We start from the raw sequence: 19,618 nt of genomic DNA, 5'->3' as shown, positions 1-19,618 counted from the left end.
TGTGTGTGTGTGTGTGTGTGTGTGTGTGTGACACCACAGGACATCAAACCACAGGGAGAGATGGGAAACGCTGTCTGTGGTGCAAAACAGGCAAAGACGAGCTCGTGTATTTTTATATACAGAGAGAGATAAAAATGCGACGTATTCTGCGAAAAGTTCGAGTTCAGTGATTGCACTTCATCCATCATTTGTTGTTTATTGTGCCTTCGGGACGCACATAAGAAAACCGAACCATTGCTCAAATTTCCCGCCAAAATAAATGTAATTAAAAAGAAAAGCAAGCATAAAACGAGGGCCATATTCAACTCGATGCTTCATGAAAGTCTCTCATTTTGTAAAAACCACAGTGTGTCCTAAGTAATCTTTGTTTTTCCCCACATGATGACAAGATAATGAGATTTCATTGTCTTTTTTACACAATTCTGATCGAGGTTTTATGTGAAAACATGTTTTTTTTTTTGTTGTTTTTTTTGTTTTGTTTTGTCTTGGTTAATTCAATCTGCTATCCGTGTTCAAAACAATTGCGCTAAAAACGGCAATGTTATAACATTCAAGCGCACATTCTCATCTGGTGTTTACGGTGTTTCCTGGAAATTATAGCCACGGGAGAGGGCTTAAAGAGAATATGACGCCACTGATAGGTGAACATACTGTTGACTGTTGCACTGAATAAAATTCATTTAAAAATGGTAACATTTGAAGCCAATGTTTAAACGTTACGGCCTTCTCGGCCGAGATTCCAAGAAATCTGTGGGGATCCAAAAATGTGTTGTTAACAGACACATGCCACAGATTGGCTTGTCGGTGGTGTCACTCGATGAATCATGAGTCCTTCACGAAAATCAAAACCGCCATTTTTTTGAAACCAGGCGACGAGGGGAAAGGCTACACTAAAAACAACAATGTCGTCCGAGTTTGACAAGCAGGAGTTATACCATCGCCTCGATGTCCTCCATTGTTGTGGTGTTCATCCCACGTACAAATGACGCCACGGTACTTTATAGCATTGCTATACAGATCCCATTAGGTGGTCCTCGATTGTAATGGAAAACAAGCAAAACTGAGTGGAGCCGTGCAGGTACTAGTGGAAAAGGGCTAATAGTGTCTCAAATTCACTGGAGAAAAAGACATCAAAACTAAAAAACATGGGTTAGTTGTAATCTTCTTTGTTATTTTTTTTTCTTCTAGGAAGTGAAGTTTATAATTCCTTCCTATAAAGTGACATGCAGCTTAAAGATTTTCACAGCAAACATGATACTTAGTATATGGGTTTTGATTACATGCTGCTTTTTACAGACTGCAGAGCTGCTGGGAATAGTAGGTAAAGGTGCATTCCATTTGAAGTGGGAAGTTTGAAATTTCAACTTCCAGGTTGGAATTTTCAGCTGGAATGCCCCCTCATGTTGGATTTCCCACTTGGAAAGTCCACCAACTCTGACTTTGCAATCCATGATGGCAGCAGCAGCGCTCATATTTATATTACTGATGGACAAAAATGCAAACTTCTTACATGCATCTCTCTTTTAAATGTTTCTGAATAAAATCATGTCTACATGTGGGGAAAATGTGAGTTCAGCCAGGCAGAATCGAATCAACAAATAAAGAAGAGAAAATTGATCCGGCGTTTAATGGCTGGTACTTTGTGTTTTTAAGGTCACATTTTGAACAGAGACTAAAGCAAACACCCACAACTGTTTGCCAGCATTGAGAACTGATAGCTTTTTTTTATGGCATTACTTTTCATTTTGGATTCTGTCAGAGCTTTATGAGTTTAGTTTAGATAAGTCAGGACTTGGTATTGTAGATAAGTGTGCATGAGCACGACTATGCATGAGTCTTATTATGAGGGACAGGGAGCACTCCCAACTACACCTCCCTCTCTCTCTCTCTCTCTCTCTGTCTGTCTCAACTCTTTAATGGGGTCGGCTCCTTGCCAAGTTCCACTGGCAGGCCTCCTCAGAGGTGCCCCCTCACACACCCATGCACACACACACATATTTTGATAGCACAGTTCACTTGTATAATGCTGGTTATGCAATAATGGGTGAATGGCCACCCAATATTGTGCGCTGAGGCAGATCCAGAAATGGAGAGGGGACACTGGTGTCCCACACATCAGCCATGGAGGGACAAATCCCAATGGACCGCCCCCAAAAAAATCTGTTTTTTTTTCTTTAGTCCAGCAATATCAAGAGAGATAATGAACACGGCTGATTTTGTCAGAAATGACAGATGATGTGTAGTCTTTGTCCACCATAAACCTCAGAGTAGTGACTATAGGTGAAAGCTCTTTGCCTCCTATGGAAACCTGGAAATGTCTGCTTTTTCTGCTTCACTTTTTACAATTTTTCAGCTCTGGGGCTTCAGTGCAAAGAAAGTCCTTTGGCTGGACTTAGGGGAACTGATTACAGTGTCACAGTGACAAAGATAGTCATTTCATGCTGTGTGTGTGTGCATGCGTCCTAGTCAATTATATGTGCAGCACAGAGATGGGGTCAAGGGTCAGTGTACCTGAAGTTTGTCTGATAGTGAGTTCATTATATCTGCTCCAGATTTCTACATCTCTCTCAATCTGTCATCCTGGACAAATCTCACAACTATTCATAAATACTGAGTCATAAAAACAAAATGTGTTAAATTTGGTCTAATTCAAGCAACCTTACCATGAAATGATTCAAATCAGGATCAATATAATTAAATTAAACACACAAATGATATACTTGCACACATCCTGCTTCACAGCAGGTTTAAGGGTTGGACCACACATTTTATTTGAATGTTTCTTACTCAGCAGGTTGTAAGTCTTATTGTTTGAGGGACAAAACTGTTTCTTTCATGTTTATTACAAAATGATAGAAAACCTCTGATAGCCAAGCCTGTGAGCTATCTTAAACCAACAAATGGCTAATAGTCATTAATCTGGCAAAGACAAGCAAATATATGCCACCCAGATATTTTTCTAGAGATTGGCAAAGCTGGGAGAAAAAAGCAGTAAAGGCCTAACTTGTAAACATCAGATAAAAGTGTGATTCCTATGAACAGTGAACCCTTACCCCAGCAGCTCAAATGAAACCATGATTTATGGCAGACCTGCGCTCCATTGATCGGACGCCATGTGAACATGTTTTCATTTGGGAATGAGCTTCCCGGGGAGTCTCACCAGGTCAGACCTAATAACATTTACTTATCACTTTCAATGCCGCTGCGGCATTAACAGGTAGGCATGTACACGATGCCTCTCGTGCTTCTTTCTGAGTTGACATGATTATCGTGATGGATCACCCAATCTAGAAGTGGGTGTGGGAAATGTGCTATAACCCTGTAGCACCATGTGGCACACTCGCACAGACCCTGATGAAGTAACATTGACATTATGCCAGCAGATTATTAAAGTTGCCTGTCGTCTTAAACAAATTTTAGGGCTTAAACCATTCTTTTATTCAGCGTCCTTACTCCTCAGCACATGGTGACCAGGTCAGCATCCACTTCCTTACTTCACCTCTTATCTGCATGTTGGATATTAATGGCAGTCACTGAGCTCACTGAGTGCTTTAAGTGATTCTTTCCCCTGTGTGTTTACTTTGGGTGAACTGTCAGTTTATATGAAAGTGGTTGAATGGAGAGGAACTTGGAGGCCTGCCGGCCCCCATCCCCCATCGGTGTGACACACAAGTGGATTTTTATGTGCTCCGTAAATATTTGAAATGGTGCCTTAGACTGCCCTTAGGACTGTTGTAACACGCTGCAGCTGCGAGAAAGCATTAATATTAAAAAAAAAAAAAGGGAGCGAATGGGCGAGTTCAAAAGTTTGTGAGGATGGAATCAGAAACTGAACAGTGACTCAACTAGGGCTGCACGATTAATCGTTAGAAAATCGCGATCTCAATTCATACTTATGTGCGATCTCATTTCCAAATGACAACGATTTTTTTTAAAAAGAGAGAAAAAAGACGACGACGATTGTACCGCATTTTGATCCGGGACGTAATCTGCATGAAAACAAGCGCTCACTCTTCCTGCTCAACAAATGACAAGGGCGGAACCTTATACCACGTGGTACAGAAGCTGGCTGCTAAAATTAGCAGGGGGAAAAACAACGGAGAACACGTCAGGGACGACGAGAAAGTGACAGGAGAAAATCCGTCCCGGTCAACCACCCAAACATCAATAACGGGAACCTTATACAGCGCTTCCCTATACACGTCGAACTCCCGCAGGCACAAAGAAATTACGGAGGCTATCACTTATCACCTGAACAAAGATATGGCTCCCATCAACACTGTGCAAAACGAGGGATTTAGGAAAATGATCAACACCCTAGACAAACGCTACACAGTGCCGTCCCGCAACTATTTTTCTATCGTTGCACTACCTGCTCTATACACGCAGCGTCGAGCAACGGCGGAGACGGAATTTCAAGCAGTACAACATTTTGCGGCAACGACATAATGTGAGACATTTGTTGTTTTTATGTTTATTTATTGTTTTTATGTTCAGTCTCAACTGTTACGAAGTTGATGTGCAGTTAATAAGTGCAATAAATATTTATACTGGAAAAGAAAATCGCGAGAGAATCGCGATCTCAATTCTAAGCCAAAAAAATCGTGATTCTCATTTTACGCAAAATCGTGCAGCCCTAGACTCAACACTAGTCAGGTGTTTTTAGCACATCAAGGTTTTCTGAGTGACATTGTGTCCTTGTAAATGATTTCACAATAGCGCGGTCTTAATATTACAGTGGTCGTGACACAACAGTAAGCAGATCCGGCAGGATCGCTAAACCTGCTGATTAAATGACACACAGGCCAAAACAGTTATGTCGAGTATCTGTAAATAGAAAAACATGTTACGACAGAGCAACGGTTTGTCGGTGAAGTGCTCACATCAAACGGTGGGAGATGAAGAAGGATTAGTAAGGTGAGTAAGTGCTCCAAATCCTGCTGTTTTGAAAATGTCACGATAATACAGCCAGGTTTTGTCTGCTGAAGTTCAGCATCCACGGAGAACAAAGGAGAGACGTTTCAGAAATGCTTTTCTTTCTCTCAGCTGCAAAGGCGTCCAATCAGATGAAGCATAGCCACATTGAAAACTCTGATTTTATTTTAGCTGAATGTAAATAATGTCTTGGCACACATGCCTTCCCTGAAAGGGAGTGAGAAAAGGACATGAAAAAAAAGAGGGGGTGACCACATATGAGAAAATCCACGGGAGAAAAGTATGCCTTTATCTTTTAATAAACGGTAAAGCCAGGAGGCAACATGAAATTACAGCATAATAGCAGTGGAGAGTCTTCTGAAGACTTAATTGCCTTAATTATAGCAGTGCGGAGAGAGAGAGAGAGCGAGAGAGAGGGAGCAGGAAAGGAAAGCATGAGCAGAAGGAGGAAGAAGGAAAAAAAACAAGGGAAGCAGAGAAGAAAGGTAGCAGTGGGATAGAAGAGCTGGAGCGTGAGACAGATATTGCAGGTGTATCCAGGTGTAGTTCGGTTTGCACGTGAGCCTGTGTTTTTCTGTTAAACATGCATTTATAAACGCACACGGATGGCTCTGTGTGTGACACAGAGTTAATATGCCAACCCTCGGTCCGTGTGAATGACGGAGTGAGTTCTACACTGAGAAGAGACTCTTTCCAGACGAGTGAAAATTTCGCTCCCTCAGATCTTACAAGCTGGCAGGTTTACTTAGGGATGCTAAACATAGCTTTCATTTTCCTCTGCGTCTAGACTGAGTCCTCAGTGCTTTCTGCTGCGGTTTTTGTTCACTCGGGGACGATTGTACCCTAATTCTAATGTCTCCGAGCCAGCGGGAAGTTTGTTTAGCCAGCATTATTGTGAAGTACCTGTAAACCCCCCCCCAACCACCATTTTGGCAGGCAGTTCGGGTTGAGAGTTCAGCTGACTTTTGAGCATGGATGACTGATCAAGAGAGGGAGAGAGATCACGTCTCAGCTTTGAGAAAAATATTAACTTTTTGCAGGATTTCACAGTGAGACAGTTTTCGGTTTGCCTTGTTTTTGACCACCTCTGTTTGCCTCGCAGGGGTTTTGTCCTGATATGTTTACTTTTTGATTCATGGATAAAGATCAAATCTTACAAACTACCGTTGGTTGAGTAAAAAAGTACAAAAGATGGGGAATCATGGTAATCTAATATTATCTGAACACTTTATAGTGTTTCAAGTTCTTGATCAGTGAATCTCCACTGGTGAAAGAAGCTCTGTTTAAATATACTTCACTTCAAAGGTGTCAAAAGTAAAAGTACTTCTGCAGTAAAATGATCTTCTTAGTGTTTATTGTATTTTTTATTATAGATGACATTGTTATTCACTCATTATCACAAACCGGGGTGCTTGGGAGTAACTTAAATAACAGTTTGTTGTATTTTATGAAATTACACTACACTAAAGAAATAGTTCCATAATTACATCACTACATTTTATCATTGTCCACATATGTAATATGTGGACAATGTACCAGTACATGGTGGTAAATATACCACCAAAATTCCCATCTCCTTTTTTCTTGAAGAATTCACCTTTAATGTTATATTAGTTTTTATAAAACCCAAATATTGTAAACTGTTACTTGTCAGGCAACTTTCTGTCTTATTGCAACATTCATCGCTGAAATAGCTGACAGCATCGGTCGGTCTTGATCTCGTCTTTAAGTACGAATGAGAAGATCAAAACGCCATCGTGACTTCCTTCCCGATAAGCTTAATGACCAGACCTCTTTGAAATCCCTGTTGAATCTCAATGAAAGCCCACTTTTCTAGTGTGCAATTCATCTTTTTTTGAAAGGTTTACCACAGACGACTTGGTGCTGTCTCAGATTTCTTGCACAATGTCTCGTTAAACCCAGTTTGACTCACTGAAATAAACCGTATTTTAGTTCTGAGCAAATTTTTTAACCGTATTAATCCATCTTTTGGTGTCCGAAGATTTTTTATGGTGTTTTTTTTAAGCAAGCCAGTTTGCCTGTGGGTGCATTTTTGTTGTCATCAGGCAAGTCCCTGCACTGCAGCGCGGGCCTGCCCGAGTGGAGATTCTTCAGGAGGGAGATCTCTTTCTTCTCAAAGCGTCTTACCAAGAGCTATTAATTATTAACTGGGAGAGCTAACATCAAAGGAGCAGACTTGTGCTGAATTAAATGGGGGCTGGAGCCTGGCAGCGTGGAGCTGAGAGAAAACTGGGTGAGAGGGAAAAGCCGATTCCACACCGCTCGCTTTTGAACTTTCCAAGTACAAAAGTTAAAGAAAAACGGAGAAAGAAAAGAGCAATGCTAGTTTATGTAAAGGAAGCAGAACGAAAGAGAAAGTTGGAAGCGCTGTTGTTTTTCATGGGGCTTTCCTTCACTGCTGGGAATGATTGATTCAGTTTGTTTAGTTAATTAGTCTTTAATGAGCTATGAAAGCCAGATTCATAAACATCTTGTCTATGGATTAAGCCAAGGGGAAATCTAATTAAGACAGCTTGAAATTCAGAGACATGATATGTTTACATTTTCCTGAAGCTGATGTTCACTCAGAGTCACTCAGAGTCAAGCCCCCCCATCAGAGGACTTTTGTTCCTTTTGTTTTTCTTCCCCTGTGCTGTAAAATAAGCCCATGTACTGAAAATCTAACTATTCTATACAGTTTCATTATTTGCTGTGAATGCAAATAGTAACAGTGGACTGTGTAAAGGAATTAAAAGCTGCCAGTTAAGTTGGAAAAAGTTTATTTCAAACTTGCTTTAACTTCACCTGCTTGTTCTTGGACAGCTATGTTAATCATTACCACCTTCCTACAGACTCAGGAAACACAGGAAACTTGTCACGCAAGCATCCTGTAGAAAAGCTAATCTAGGGTAAAGTCACAAAAATGATATTAAATAATGGATTATTTTGAATTTAAAAGCCTTTTTACTTTTCTTCACTCCTCATTTTTACACAGGACCTTTAGTGGCCTGTTTTTACAATTCTCTGCCATCCTATAGACTCACTCATGACAAGTAATTGATAAATTAGTCAGCAATTATTGTCAGTTGAAGCCTTTGTGACATGATGTGCCATATAGCTACCAATTAGACAAATAAAACTTGAATAGCGCACCGAGGGCTTTACAAGCCTTTGATTTGAGGAGCGCTGAGGGCCTTTTTGAGACCCACGGTGGTCTTTCTACTGAACTACATGGCTGCCCTTTTGACAAATGATGTTGAAAGTTGCTCAACATCCCATTGTTGAATGTTGTTACCTCAGAAATCAACATGATATGTTGGGAAAAGAGCAATTGTGCCTCCCCCGCACATACCACCGCTCCCTGTCCCCACTCCGTGTCCGTCCTCCGTGCCTGCAGAGTGGAGCGGTGACACTCTGCAGCCAGTCGGCAGCGGAGTCACAGCACTGTACATTGTCACTTTGATCTTCACCCCCCGTCCCTGTTCCCTCCAGTTATGAAGAACGCTGGCAAGAGCCCAAGGGCACTTGATAATACCAGGATATGATCCAGCCGCGCTCTTTTAGATCATGTAGTGTAGACATCAAAACGCTGTCTAAATAGGGCACCGTGAATCAGGCGGGGTGAGAACGGGTTGTAGGGGAAGGCAGGAGTTAAGATAAAGGAACTTTTTTTTTTATTTTTTTTTTTTATCCCTGACGAGGGGAAGCCAATTTGGATTCTGCAAGGAGATACTCAGGGTTCTGCAGATCCAAGCATTTCCTTTATCTTTTGCCTTTAGCAGAACTCTTCAAAAGGCCTCTGTTATGACTTTCCCCACTCTCAGATGAAAGGAGCTCACAGTTTTAACAGCAGGAAATCCATGATAACTTTATTTAACTTTTCTAAACCTGCACAGCAGAGTTGCATCACATGGAGCTGTGCATGCGTTAGTTCCTTACGGAAGTGTTTAAGTCTCTGTCGTATTATTAACTTAATATGGCGCAGATATACGTGGAATGACATCATGGTGGAGAAAGCCACATGTGCATCCAAGCAAATGTTGTCCCCGGCTTGTTTACGTCTCATCTGTTCGGTTTAATTTTTCCTTCTCGTTTTCTCACTTCAGATAATGTGTGTGAAGGTTACACTCGGGCAGAGAACTCCCTCTAGTGGCCTTGAGTAAAATGTGAAATCCAACCTTGGGAGTTGAGTGTCTTTATCGGTATGATTATGCATTCCCCAGCTTTTTTCCCCCCAATATATCTAATGATTACTTTGTTCTGTGTTGGCAGGCAAAGAGAGCGGTGCAGCGGGGAGCCACAGCCGTCATCTTTGATGTATCTGAGAATCCGGATGCCATCGACCAGGTTTGTACACACAGAGAATTACTCCGGCATTCACGCTCTCAACAGCACTGAAACAGTCTAATCTGTCTCGGTCTCTCCGTGAAAGACTCTCCGCTTTTCATTTCTGAATGAAGCTTAGCAGCTTGCCCTGCCCTTCTGGCTGGCAGTGTATGAGTGTGTGTGTGTGTGTGTGTGTACAAACAATGATCTTTCTATCTTTAGTTCTGTTCAAAAGCACGCGGATCAGCCTCGCGCATTCAGCCATTCCGGGCCTTTCAACTCTCCCAACTTGTGTTTGGAGGAGTGCACTACACTCTGTGAGGACTGAAAATTGATATCCAGGTTCAGCTTTCACTAGACCATGACCAAACTCTGTTGAGCTCACAATTGCACAGGTAGCATACTTTACCTCACCTCCTGAGAGCGTTCTTTGAGTGCAAGTTTAGGGGAGCACAGGCTAAAGTAAGAAAGCATATCTCTTGTCACACAAATCGAGACAGTATTCCTGACTCCCGTGTCTCTGCCGTTAAGAGGTATAATACTCGAGTTGCTCCTCTTGAACGCCTTTGTCGCAAGAATTCTCCTGTGGTATTCATCCCTGCCACACCAGGCCTGGACTTGCAGGGGTTTTTTTTCCCTCTCTCCTCGCCTCTTCTTCTCTGCTGCCGGATCATAAAGCGCGTAGCTGAGAGATAAAAGGGATTGCGCGCAGACCACATGAAAGGCAGCGCTAGGCGGCTGTGTTAAATTCCCCCGAGAGGCTTTTCCAGTCAGAGCAGCCCGATCAGCAGAGACAGGAGTCACAAGGCCGAGGGGCAGGGAGGAGGAGCTTAAAGAGAATTAAGGTCCTGGGGCCAAAATTAGGAGAAGCTTTTTAAACTTAATGTACTTGACCTCCTTTTTCCTCTGTTTATACTGTAATGTGGGGCCAAGTGCCACTTGGAGTTTTGTTTTGGGAAAAGTTAAGTTTATGGTTAACTTTGTGCTTGTGTACTGTATTTTTATTTTTAGCTAGTTTTTATTGGGGCATTACTTGTTAAAGGGGAAACTCGAGTTGCAGTGGAATCGTTTCTCAGAGTAAGAGCAGCTCACCAGAATCAAGCGGGAGATCAAAAGTTTCAGCATCTATACTTTTAAACCAGAACATACAGTAATTCACTGGGGAACATGACGACAGCAGAAGAAATAGCAATGTGAATATATCTTCGGTATTTCCCTTGGGCTTTTCAAATTACAGATTCCAACCAGCAGACGAGCGGGAAGAACAGAGAGGGCGAGGAGGAGTAAAGGAGTATGCCAACTGACTCAAAAGCCAGAACATACTATTCACTGACTATTTCCTCCTACTCCCTCTGGCAAACGTGGCCGCAGTTTCCATGTCTCGGGCCTATAGGTCATTTTTCCCAGCTGGGAAAAGTTTAAAACTTTTTACATTCACAAAGGTCACCGGTTTCTCTTTGCCTCATATCCTCTTTGTCTCACACTACATATGTTAATTGGTCTAGAACAATCCACCAGAGAGTGGTTTAAAATTGTTGGAGTTGAATAAAAAAGAGCAATCAGTCCTGGGCATAATTAAAAAGGCCTCATTTTGCATATTTGACACAAATGCATTTGAGCTCAAGGTTTAATATCCACAGACCAAACCTCAGCTCAAGCAACCCTTTCCATGAACTGTTTTTACATATATAAAAACAGCTTGAAATTAAAACTATAATGGAGCTAAAAAAAAAACAAAGGTTCAACCTGTCCGTACCTCCATATTGCAGTGGTCTGCTTTGATTCCAGACAGACACACACATCTCCCCTGGGGTTTGCGACAGGAAGGGGATCTGGCTTAAGACTTTGCCTGAATCAAAACATGCGGAGCGACCCACTGTGGCGTCCCCTGGAGACGAGGGATCCGCTATTTCCACTAATTAAGGAGGAAGGGTAGTTCTGACTGTGAAAGCACAAACTTATCGGTTAACTTGCGATTGACTAATACCACAGATAATCCTCCATTATGAAACAGAATAACCGAGATTTACAAAATAGACTGAAAACTAGTGACCGAGTGCATAAGCTCAACAGTAAAGTGTTTACAGGGTCAGTACAGAAAGAGGTTCACCCACACTTCTTTAGGACCAGAGCTCTGATTGGAACCATAGCTGTCGCCACGAACAACACTGGAAAGCTACGTCCATGTTTTATGGGGGGAAAAAAAAAAAGAAAGATGATTTTTTTTTTGATCATCTAAAAATAACCTACATATAAGAAAGCCTTAAACAGTAACGTTCAGCTAATGTGAGTTTCTCTCATTGTCTTCACACGAGGTCGGACATTGAAGTTATCATTGTGTGTGACATAGTGCTTTGGTGCCACCCTCTCAGTAGATATGTTATTGGAAACAAACTATATTAGTTACTTTATCCCTTCCTTTAACCAGCTTTGTTCTGATTGGCTGCACGTTGCAAGAAGAAGGTGGCTGGGGCATCTGTGCTCATACAGGGCCACAAAAAAACCTGTAAATGTGGAGTTCTACATAGACAGACCGCATTATTTAAAACCTTGGCCGTGCATAACAGGTCCCTTTTGAACACGACAGCTTTCATGTCAAAATTACAAAACCGGTCTAATTTAGTTAGAAAACAAGAGGCCTGTGTCTCACGTGTCTTCTTTCTCGGTCTCCTCTTCAGCTCAACCAGGTTGCTGAGGATCCCTTGAAGAGGCCGGTGGTTTACGTGAAGGGCAACGACGCCGTCAAACTGATGAACATCGTCAACAAGCAGAAAGTGGCCCGTGCTCGGATACAACACAGACCACCGAGGGTAAGTGCTTACTCACAAAAAAAACCTCAAAATCGCTCAGTTTAGATGGAGTGCATGTGTGTGGGACAAATCTCAGGTGCATGTGAGGAACTTGGGGATGAGGTGAACATGTTTGTGAGGCCCACGCGGCAAAACAGCGCAGAGAAGCTTTGGATGTGAAGACAAACGAAAATTCCAGCTGTGAAATCTGACCCCTTTTCCTTTCTTCTCTGCTCTTTGCTGCCCCGAGGCCAAAGACTTTTTCGCAGCACTTTGAGAGATTAATATCAGCCGTTCAAAGAGCTGTTTGTTTGCTTGGAATATTTGATAAGAGACCTGCACACTTTGAGGTCAAATAACTTGACATAATGAAACCTCAAGAGAAAGGATTGGTGATGAGAGAGACTTTTCAGGGAGCAGTAGTGTAGCAGTGTAGTAAAAAAAACACAACGTATTATTATTGCTACTGACTCGTTTAAGCTCTAGTCTGCAGAATGGTCTCAACTGTGTAGTTGTAGCTCGAACCTGTGCAAATTACTGACAGAGTGAGAAGACAGTGATGCACACGGCAAAGTGAACTGGCCGGCATGTATAATCATCCACGTATCTGTTCTTTAACACGCCACTGAATTATGAAGGTCGCATTTTATATTATTTGCATTGAGCGGCGAATGAGTCACAGCTTTGCGTGTTCTGGTCTGCTGAGCAAGTAACAAAAACTATAATCAAATATGTCGAAATGCCAGTAAATGGAATTTTCTTTCTTTTAAATGCAAGTCTTTATACGATGAAATAACCCTTTTAACGAGACGCATGTGTTTCTGTTGCTTTCCTTTTCCCACAGCAGCCCACAGAGTATTTTGACATGGGCATCTTTCTGGCCTTCTTCGTGGTGGTGTCGTTGGTTTGCCTCATTTTGCTCATCAAGATCAAACTGAAGCAGAGAAGAAGCCAGGTTAGTGAGGAGCTCAAATAACTTGAGAAACTGTTTCATAATATGCCAGTCTGTGTGTGTCACAACCAAACGTATGCCAGCGTCGTGCTGGAAACACACCCAGATATACAACGCCGTGCCTTGTTTTTCCAGTCAGCACGACTTTGGTGGGAGTTGGAGGCGTTGCGTCAGGCGACAGTAGCTCTGCCGCTGATTGATTCCCCTTCTGTGCCGACAAAAAGCTCTCGGTGGAGGCTTACGTCGGGTGCATGAATCAGGATTAGCATTCAGTTAATGCTGATGCGAGGCTGGCTGGAGGAGCCAAGCGTACAGAGATGTCATGACGGCGCGTAAAACCTGTCGCGGCATTCGTCGAGACAGGTGTAATCCTGCCAGCAGACATTTGTGTCTGCGTTCGCAGCCTGTGCACACTTTCCTTCTTTTTATGTGCGTGTGTATGTGTGGCTATGTAAGGGGGTGTGTGTCGCAGCAGCAGATGACGTGGTCGTGACTTCGTTTGGTGGTTAATTAAGTGAACTCGCCTCACACCGAGGGCGGATTTATCACACGTAACAACCATTTCCTTCTCAAAATGTGAAGAATTAATGAACTGCTTGTGGTGTAAATATTGCTTAAACAGTAACTGTAAATCCATTACGTTACTTTTTTGGTTTTAATGAAGGATTCCTCAAGGGATCGTCCTCGCGCGACTCGAGTTAATTAACAGACGGAAAATCCTGAACTTTTAAAGTCCTCGTGTTTTCTGTTTGTTAACCCTGTGATGGGAATTCCTTTCATCCCAAATTCATTGCTCTCTTGCTAATCAGGGTGTGGGTTGTGACCTGGGATAATACCCTGTGGAGACGTGATTTAGTTAAGCCAGAGCATAAATAACCGTGTCTTGTAAACAAGTGATGCACCATCAGTTTAGGCACCCAGTACTATAAATCACAATGTCTGCTCCACACGAGTCATTTAGTTTAATCCTAGTAGGCAGTTCTGTACGTGCCGACTTATCAGTCAACATTTCCTAATAAGTAACAATTTTAAGGTGATGCAAAGCAAATTAAAAGATGAAACGAGGACAGGGAATTAAAACCAGAAAGATGCTCATGCATCAGTGAAATATTGCAAAATGATGCACTGTGTCAGAGGGAGAAGTGTTAAATCATGATGTCAGCCCCCCAAAACGCACACTTGCCAACAGTAATGTGTAGACACTTTAATGGAATTTCTTTTGAAATCGCTCATCTCAGCTTTTATGTCAACTTTGCTTCGAAAGGTCGTGCAAAAGTCAGATGTTGGTCTCAAATGTGCTGCTACCCCCTCTGACACTGTGCCACACCCTCCTCCTCTCCACAGAGCTCGATGAACAGAATGGCCATCCAGGCTCTGGAAAAGATGGAGACAAGAAAGTTCAAGGCCAAAGGCAAGGGACAGCGCGAGAGCAGCTGCGGAGCCTCTGATTCGCTGAGCAGCAGCTCCACCTCTGACTGTGCCATTTGTCTGGAGAAGTACATCGATGGTGAGGTAAGAAGAGTTTTTTACCTGGGGTACCCTGAAATCTGGAAGGAATGAAGGAGTTATTTCACTTCTCTGAAGCTTTACATAGGTTGTTTTTTTTTTTTTTAGGCCGCCTTCGTGACAGACCATATTATCAATCAATCAAACTTTCTTTGCGTGTAGCACTGTTTAATAATAATAATGGATTGGATTTATATAGCGCTTTTCAAGGCACCCAAAGCGCTTTACAATGCCACTATTCATTCACTCTCGGTGGAGGCAAGTTACGGTTGTAGCCACAGCTGCCCTGGGGCAGACTGACAGAAGCAAGGCTGCCATATCGCGCCATCGGCCCCTCTGGCCCCTCTCAACACCAGTAGGCAGTAGGGTAAAGTGTCTTGCCCAAGGACACAACGACCAGGACAGAGAGCCCGGGGATCGAACCCGGCGACCTTCCGGTTACACATGCGCTTCCCAACCCCCAGTGCCACGGTCGCCCCAATTTCTTTTAAAACTGAGAAATTGATAATAAAACTGAGCAAAATGTTATAAATCTGCACAAATAAAAAGATGACCATGAAAGAAAGGGAAGAAAATAAAGCAAAGCTGGATTAGGAAAGACTGTGCTGAATGTTGTCTGCTTGTAACAAAGCAAAGCACTTTTATTTGATAACTGCCGACACGTTTTGTTTCTTTAAATCAGATTTTTTTTAAATGAGAATATTTCAAACTGTTAAAGCAAAATGCATAATAATGCAGTCCAGACTAACAGTTTGAGTGACACTTTGCAAAACACCGAAAAGTTCAACACAAACGCAGGACTAATGTAAAACATCTGCATTGAGATGGATGCTTTTAAACGCTTCAAGGTTCACGCAGGCATAAGTGAACCATATGGGAGTCAGAATGCTTAACTCTGGTCGTGCTAAAGCGGTCATCCACCCGCCTCGTTTGTTTTCTTTTCATTGCATATTCTGTTGACATGAAACATAATGCAGTTTTTATGGACAATGGAATGGAAGTCCCCCTGATGTGCTCGGGGACCACAGTCCTGCGATCTTTAGTGACACGCTTTCCGCTACCTTTTTAGATGTTTAGCTCAGTCTTTCAGAGCACCTGGAGAGATAAGGGTACCCAGAGTGCACTGGATTGTGATTAGGCTTCCTGTTTTCGCATTGTGGCCTTCTTTAATCCTTCAAGGAGTCATTGTCAAATTATGTATCCTAATCTTTGTAGATTTACAGTAAGAGCATTGCTCATCCTCGTTCAACGATGATGGGGGGGACAAACCCCAGTGCCCAGAGGGGACATAGTGGTGTGTGTGTGTGTGTGTGTGTGTGCGCGCGAGAGTTTGTGGTTATGTGTGTCTTCGGTAAGGAGGAGAAGAAAACAGAACAAAGCATGGCGCCAGGATTGCACAGAGGAAGTGGCGATATAAAAGACTGAATGGCATCAAAGCTGTTTTTGAGCAGTGAACCAAGCAACAAAAGAGCCTAAAGATGAGTCATATTAAGCCACACAGTAAAGTATTTGTGGCAGTGAAAGAGTTGTCGCTGGAAAACCAGTGCTCCTGGCTTAATACTTTGGAATTCTTCGAATGGAAAATTATCATATTTAATGGTGTATGAGTAAAAGCCTGCTTTGTTTGAAAACGTGGCTTCATTGAGCATTAAAGTTGCATTTTACTGTGGTGTGAGTCTAGTTAAGTATTGTGTTTGTCCCATGATGTCAAGTTAGTGTTAAAAAGTCAATTAGACTCACGACCAACCGATAACCGTTCAGTGTAGCTTTGCTGCCACCTTCTGGACACCAGGCTTCTCTTAAGTTCACATTAATTCACACTTTCTTAAACTTTTCTGCATATATAATACAAGTGCAACTATGAAATAATACATATAAAATGTGTTTTTAAAGGAGACCTGTTGGATACATGGGAAGTTTCAAATAATGTTATCAGAGTATGTGCGAGTTGTCTCTAGGCTCTTTATAATGTTAGAGAGGATGGGTTTATCGCTAATATGGTCATCTTAGGGACAGAGCTATAAATACAACGCCCCCACCCACCTGCCGTTCAAATCTTTTGTTTGCAAGCAGCAGCCAATTAGATGATAGCTGTATTAAAGGAATCAGGGGAACGCTGGCTTAAAGGGTGGGTAAATGGAAATAAATGGCTTGTTTCCTGCATCACAGCCGAGTATAAGATAAAATGAGGAAATCTTTTTATACTGCAGTCACTCTTTTAGTAACCAAGGATGGACATATGGAGCTTGAAACCCCTGAAAGCTGATTCTGCTCATCAGGATGTTTTCTGTCGGAGAAACGTTTCGTCACTGTTCCATGTGACTTTCTTTCTTTGTGGAGACCGAAAACATTTCTCCGTTGGAAAGTACGAACATGAGCATGCATCAAGATATTAGGACTCCTTTAATGCAATATACATATGAATGACTTATTGGTAAGAAATTAATTGGCTTGAAAATGTTGAAAATGTCTTAACTGGGTTTAAGAAAAAACCCCAAAAACTAAATGACTTGTTTGTGTGTTTGATTTTTTTAATTTTATTTATTTATTTATTTATTTTTTACATTAATCATTTGATTTTTTTTTTAACCACTGACATAAAGGAGATATATTGAATGTTTTTTAAAATATTTCTAGAATGAATTATTTATCGGACAGTATTATGAGATTTAAAAAGATTATATCAGCGTAATTAAAAATAAGAGCATGCGTTTGATATATTTCATTGCTGTATTTGCTGCTGTTTGTGCTTTGACAGTGCATGAAGATTAACTGTTGAATTTTTTATTTTCTCCTGCAGGAGCTGCGGGTTATCCCTTGTGCCCACAGATTTCATAAGAAATGTGTCGACCCCTGGCTGCTCCAACATCACACCTGTCCCCACTGCAGACACAACATCATTGGTGAGTTGATGTTCAACCTCTGGTTATGCTGAGGGTCCCTTTTAGAAATGTTTCTTAATGTTGTTTTATTTGTCATCACAGAGCAAAAGAAGGGAAATCCAGGACCAGCATGCATGGACCCCGGCAATCCAGTTCATGGCAGGCAACGAGTGGTCCTGCCAGTTCATTACCCGGGAAGGGTGCACCGTGCTGGTCAGGTGACAGCTTACCCAACTAGAACCAGCATGGACCCGCATGGCAACCCAATCACGGTGCTCACTGTGGACCAGCACCCAGATCCCCAAGGTCTGTACCCACCCCAATCGACGTCGGCTTTTCTCCGGAGCTACCACCCCACTCTCCTGGAGCATTCAATCAACCCTCATCACTGTGGATTAGAGCACCGTGGACCCCCTGCTTACCCTTCACAGCCTCATCATGTTACGTTTAAAAGACCCAAAATCCATAATCGCAACTTCTCCCGGGCAGCCTGTTTTTCGCAGTATGAAACCATGTACCAGCACTACTACTTTCAGGGGCTGACTTTCCCTCAACCTCCTGATGGTGGCCAAGGATCTGCTGTGCCAGGGCAGCTTGGTGGAGGAGGGGTCCACAAGAGCCACCACAGCAGGGCTTTTCAGCAAGGGCTGTTGTACCCCACGGTGGTACACATGGCACCTGCGTCTTCTTCAAGGATAGCTGATAATGGCAGCACTTCTGGCCTTAGCTGCTATCACGGGCACCGCTCAGTGTGCAGCGGCTACCTCGCTGACTGTCCTGGCAGTGATAGCAGCAGCAGCAGCTCTGGCCAGTGCCATTGTTCCTCCAGTGACTCCATGTTGGACTGTACTGAAGTCAGCAACCAGGGGGTCTACGGTAGCTGCTCTACTTTCCGCAGCTCACTGAGCAGCGACTACGATCCTTACGTTTACCGGAGCAAGAGTCCGTGTCGGGGCTCCGGGGGGGAAGCGGGAGCTACGGCTTGCAACACAGTTTCAGCTGAGGACTCATCTTCCCCTGCACCCTTGGGACATGACTGCCTCCAGCTCCCAGCTGGAGCTTCAGGATATAACACGGGGGACCATCTCTCCAACTGCAGTTTGGAGCCCAACTATAGCAGTCGCTCATCACTGGAACCCAGGGAGAACAGCAACAATAGTACTACCTCAGCCGGGGCTTCAGAGGCTGCCGGAGGTGACAGGGGACAGGGGGCACAAGAGGAGTCGGGGGAGCTCGGGGCCGCAGCCTGTAGCTGCTGTTTTGAGGTGCTTCCGCCCAATGTTGAGTGCAAAGGGCAGGACTTGGACCAAGCAGGGCGTCTTGCCTCCGAACGCTGTCACAGGGAAATGGACTTCCAGGGGTCAACCTCCAAGAACTACTTTGCCTCTGAGCAATTGTGCCCTTCCTCTGAGCAGGTGAGCTATGAAGGGCTGCCTTGCTGCTTCTACAAAGAGATGAAGGTCCACAGGGCCACAGCAGGGCGTTATACTGAGGACTACGCTGTTAATGTGCAGTATGCACACGCAGACTCAGAGGCCTGCTCAGGACAGGGCTGCTACGAACTCAACCAGAGAATACCCATTATTCCTGAGGACACAGATTGTGAATCGGGTACAGGGGCAGAGACCCAGAGCAGTTTATTACCAGTCAGTGTCACAGTGGAGACGGAGTTGCGGACAGGGGAGCAGCGTGAGCCCACGGACAGGTACTTCACCTCAGGACAGTTTAGAGGTCACCCATACCTTCAAGAGGAGGAGACCAGGGCTTTGTTTCACCCTCAGCTCTCTGCAAGCCCCACTGTACTGGGAAGCAGTACTTCAACATATGAGGGAGGTTTGGGCATATGAACCTGAGTCCTGAAAGAATGGGACAATGTATGTGGTACCGTGTCAGTCAATCATTGAAACCCTCAGTTGCCTTGTTCTAGCCTTGCTCTCTGAGCACTGAATGTTATCATCTTAGATTGTGTGGATTTCTACTGAAATGGCCTGTCATATATATACATATATATATGTATATATATGTATATGTATGTGTATGTGTATGTATATGTATATGTATATGTATGTATATGTATATGTATAAGTTCATTCCTGTGGCCACAAATGATACTACACACATGGATGGAGGTTGTTAACTGAAAATTCAATTGGGTTGGTATTGGCATCTATTTGAAGACTTCCTGCTGCCATGAAGGGTTTGCAATCTGGGCCCAGTTTTTAAAAAAA

General features: G+C 43.1%; 1 protein-coding gene across 2 annotated transcripts in view; it reads left to right on the top strand.

Annotated features, from left to right (window-relative positions):
- znrf3 (zinc and ring finger 3) overlaps positions 1-19,375 on the top strand; it is a 65,103-nt gene extending 45,728 nt beyond the window's left edge. The window contains exons 3-8 of one of the 2 annotated variants that reach the window (XM_005743049.1): positions 9,208-9,282; positions 11,940-12,071; positions 12,898-13,005; positions 14,347-14,514; positions 17,309-17,411; positions 17,493-19,375. In XM_005743049.1, coding sequence (XP_005743106.1) covers positions 9,208-9,282; positions 11,940-12,071; positions 12,898-13,005; positions 14,347-14,514; positions 17,309-17,411; positions 17,493-19,237 — 2,331 coding nt within the window. In that variant the 3' untranslated portion in view covers positions 19,238-19,375. Of the gene's footprint in view, positions 1-9,207; positions 9,283-11,939; positions 12,072-12,894; positions 13,006-14,346; positions 14,515-17,308; positions 17,412-17,492 lie in introns of both variants that reach the window. The other variant, XM_005743048.1, reaches the window with a different exon arrangement.
- Positions 19,376-19,618: the final 243 nt, after the last annotated feature.

The sequence above is a fragment of the Pundamilia nyererei genome, unplaced genomic scaffold, assembly GCF_000239375.1.
Source record: "Pundamilia nyererei isolate P.nyererei 1_Seehausen unplaced genomic scaffold, PunNye1.0 scaffold00127, whole genome shotgun sequence".
NCBI classification, from domain to species: Eukaryota; Metazoa; Chordata; class Actinopteri; order Cichliformes; family Cichlidae; genus Pundamilia; species Pundamilia nyererei.
Note: the sequence above shows the minus strand (reverse complement) of the source record. Positions and strands in the feature narration are given on the sequence as shown.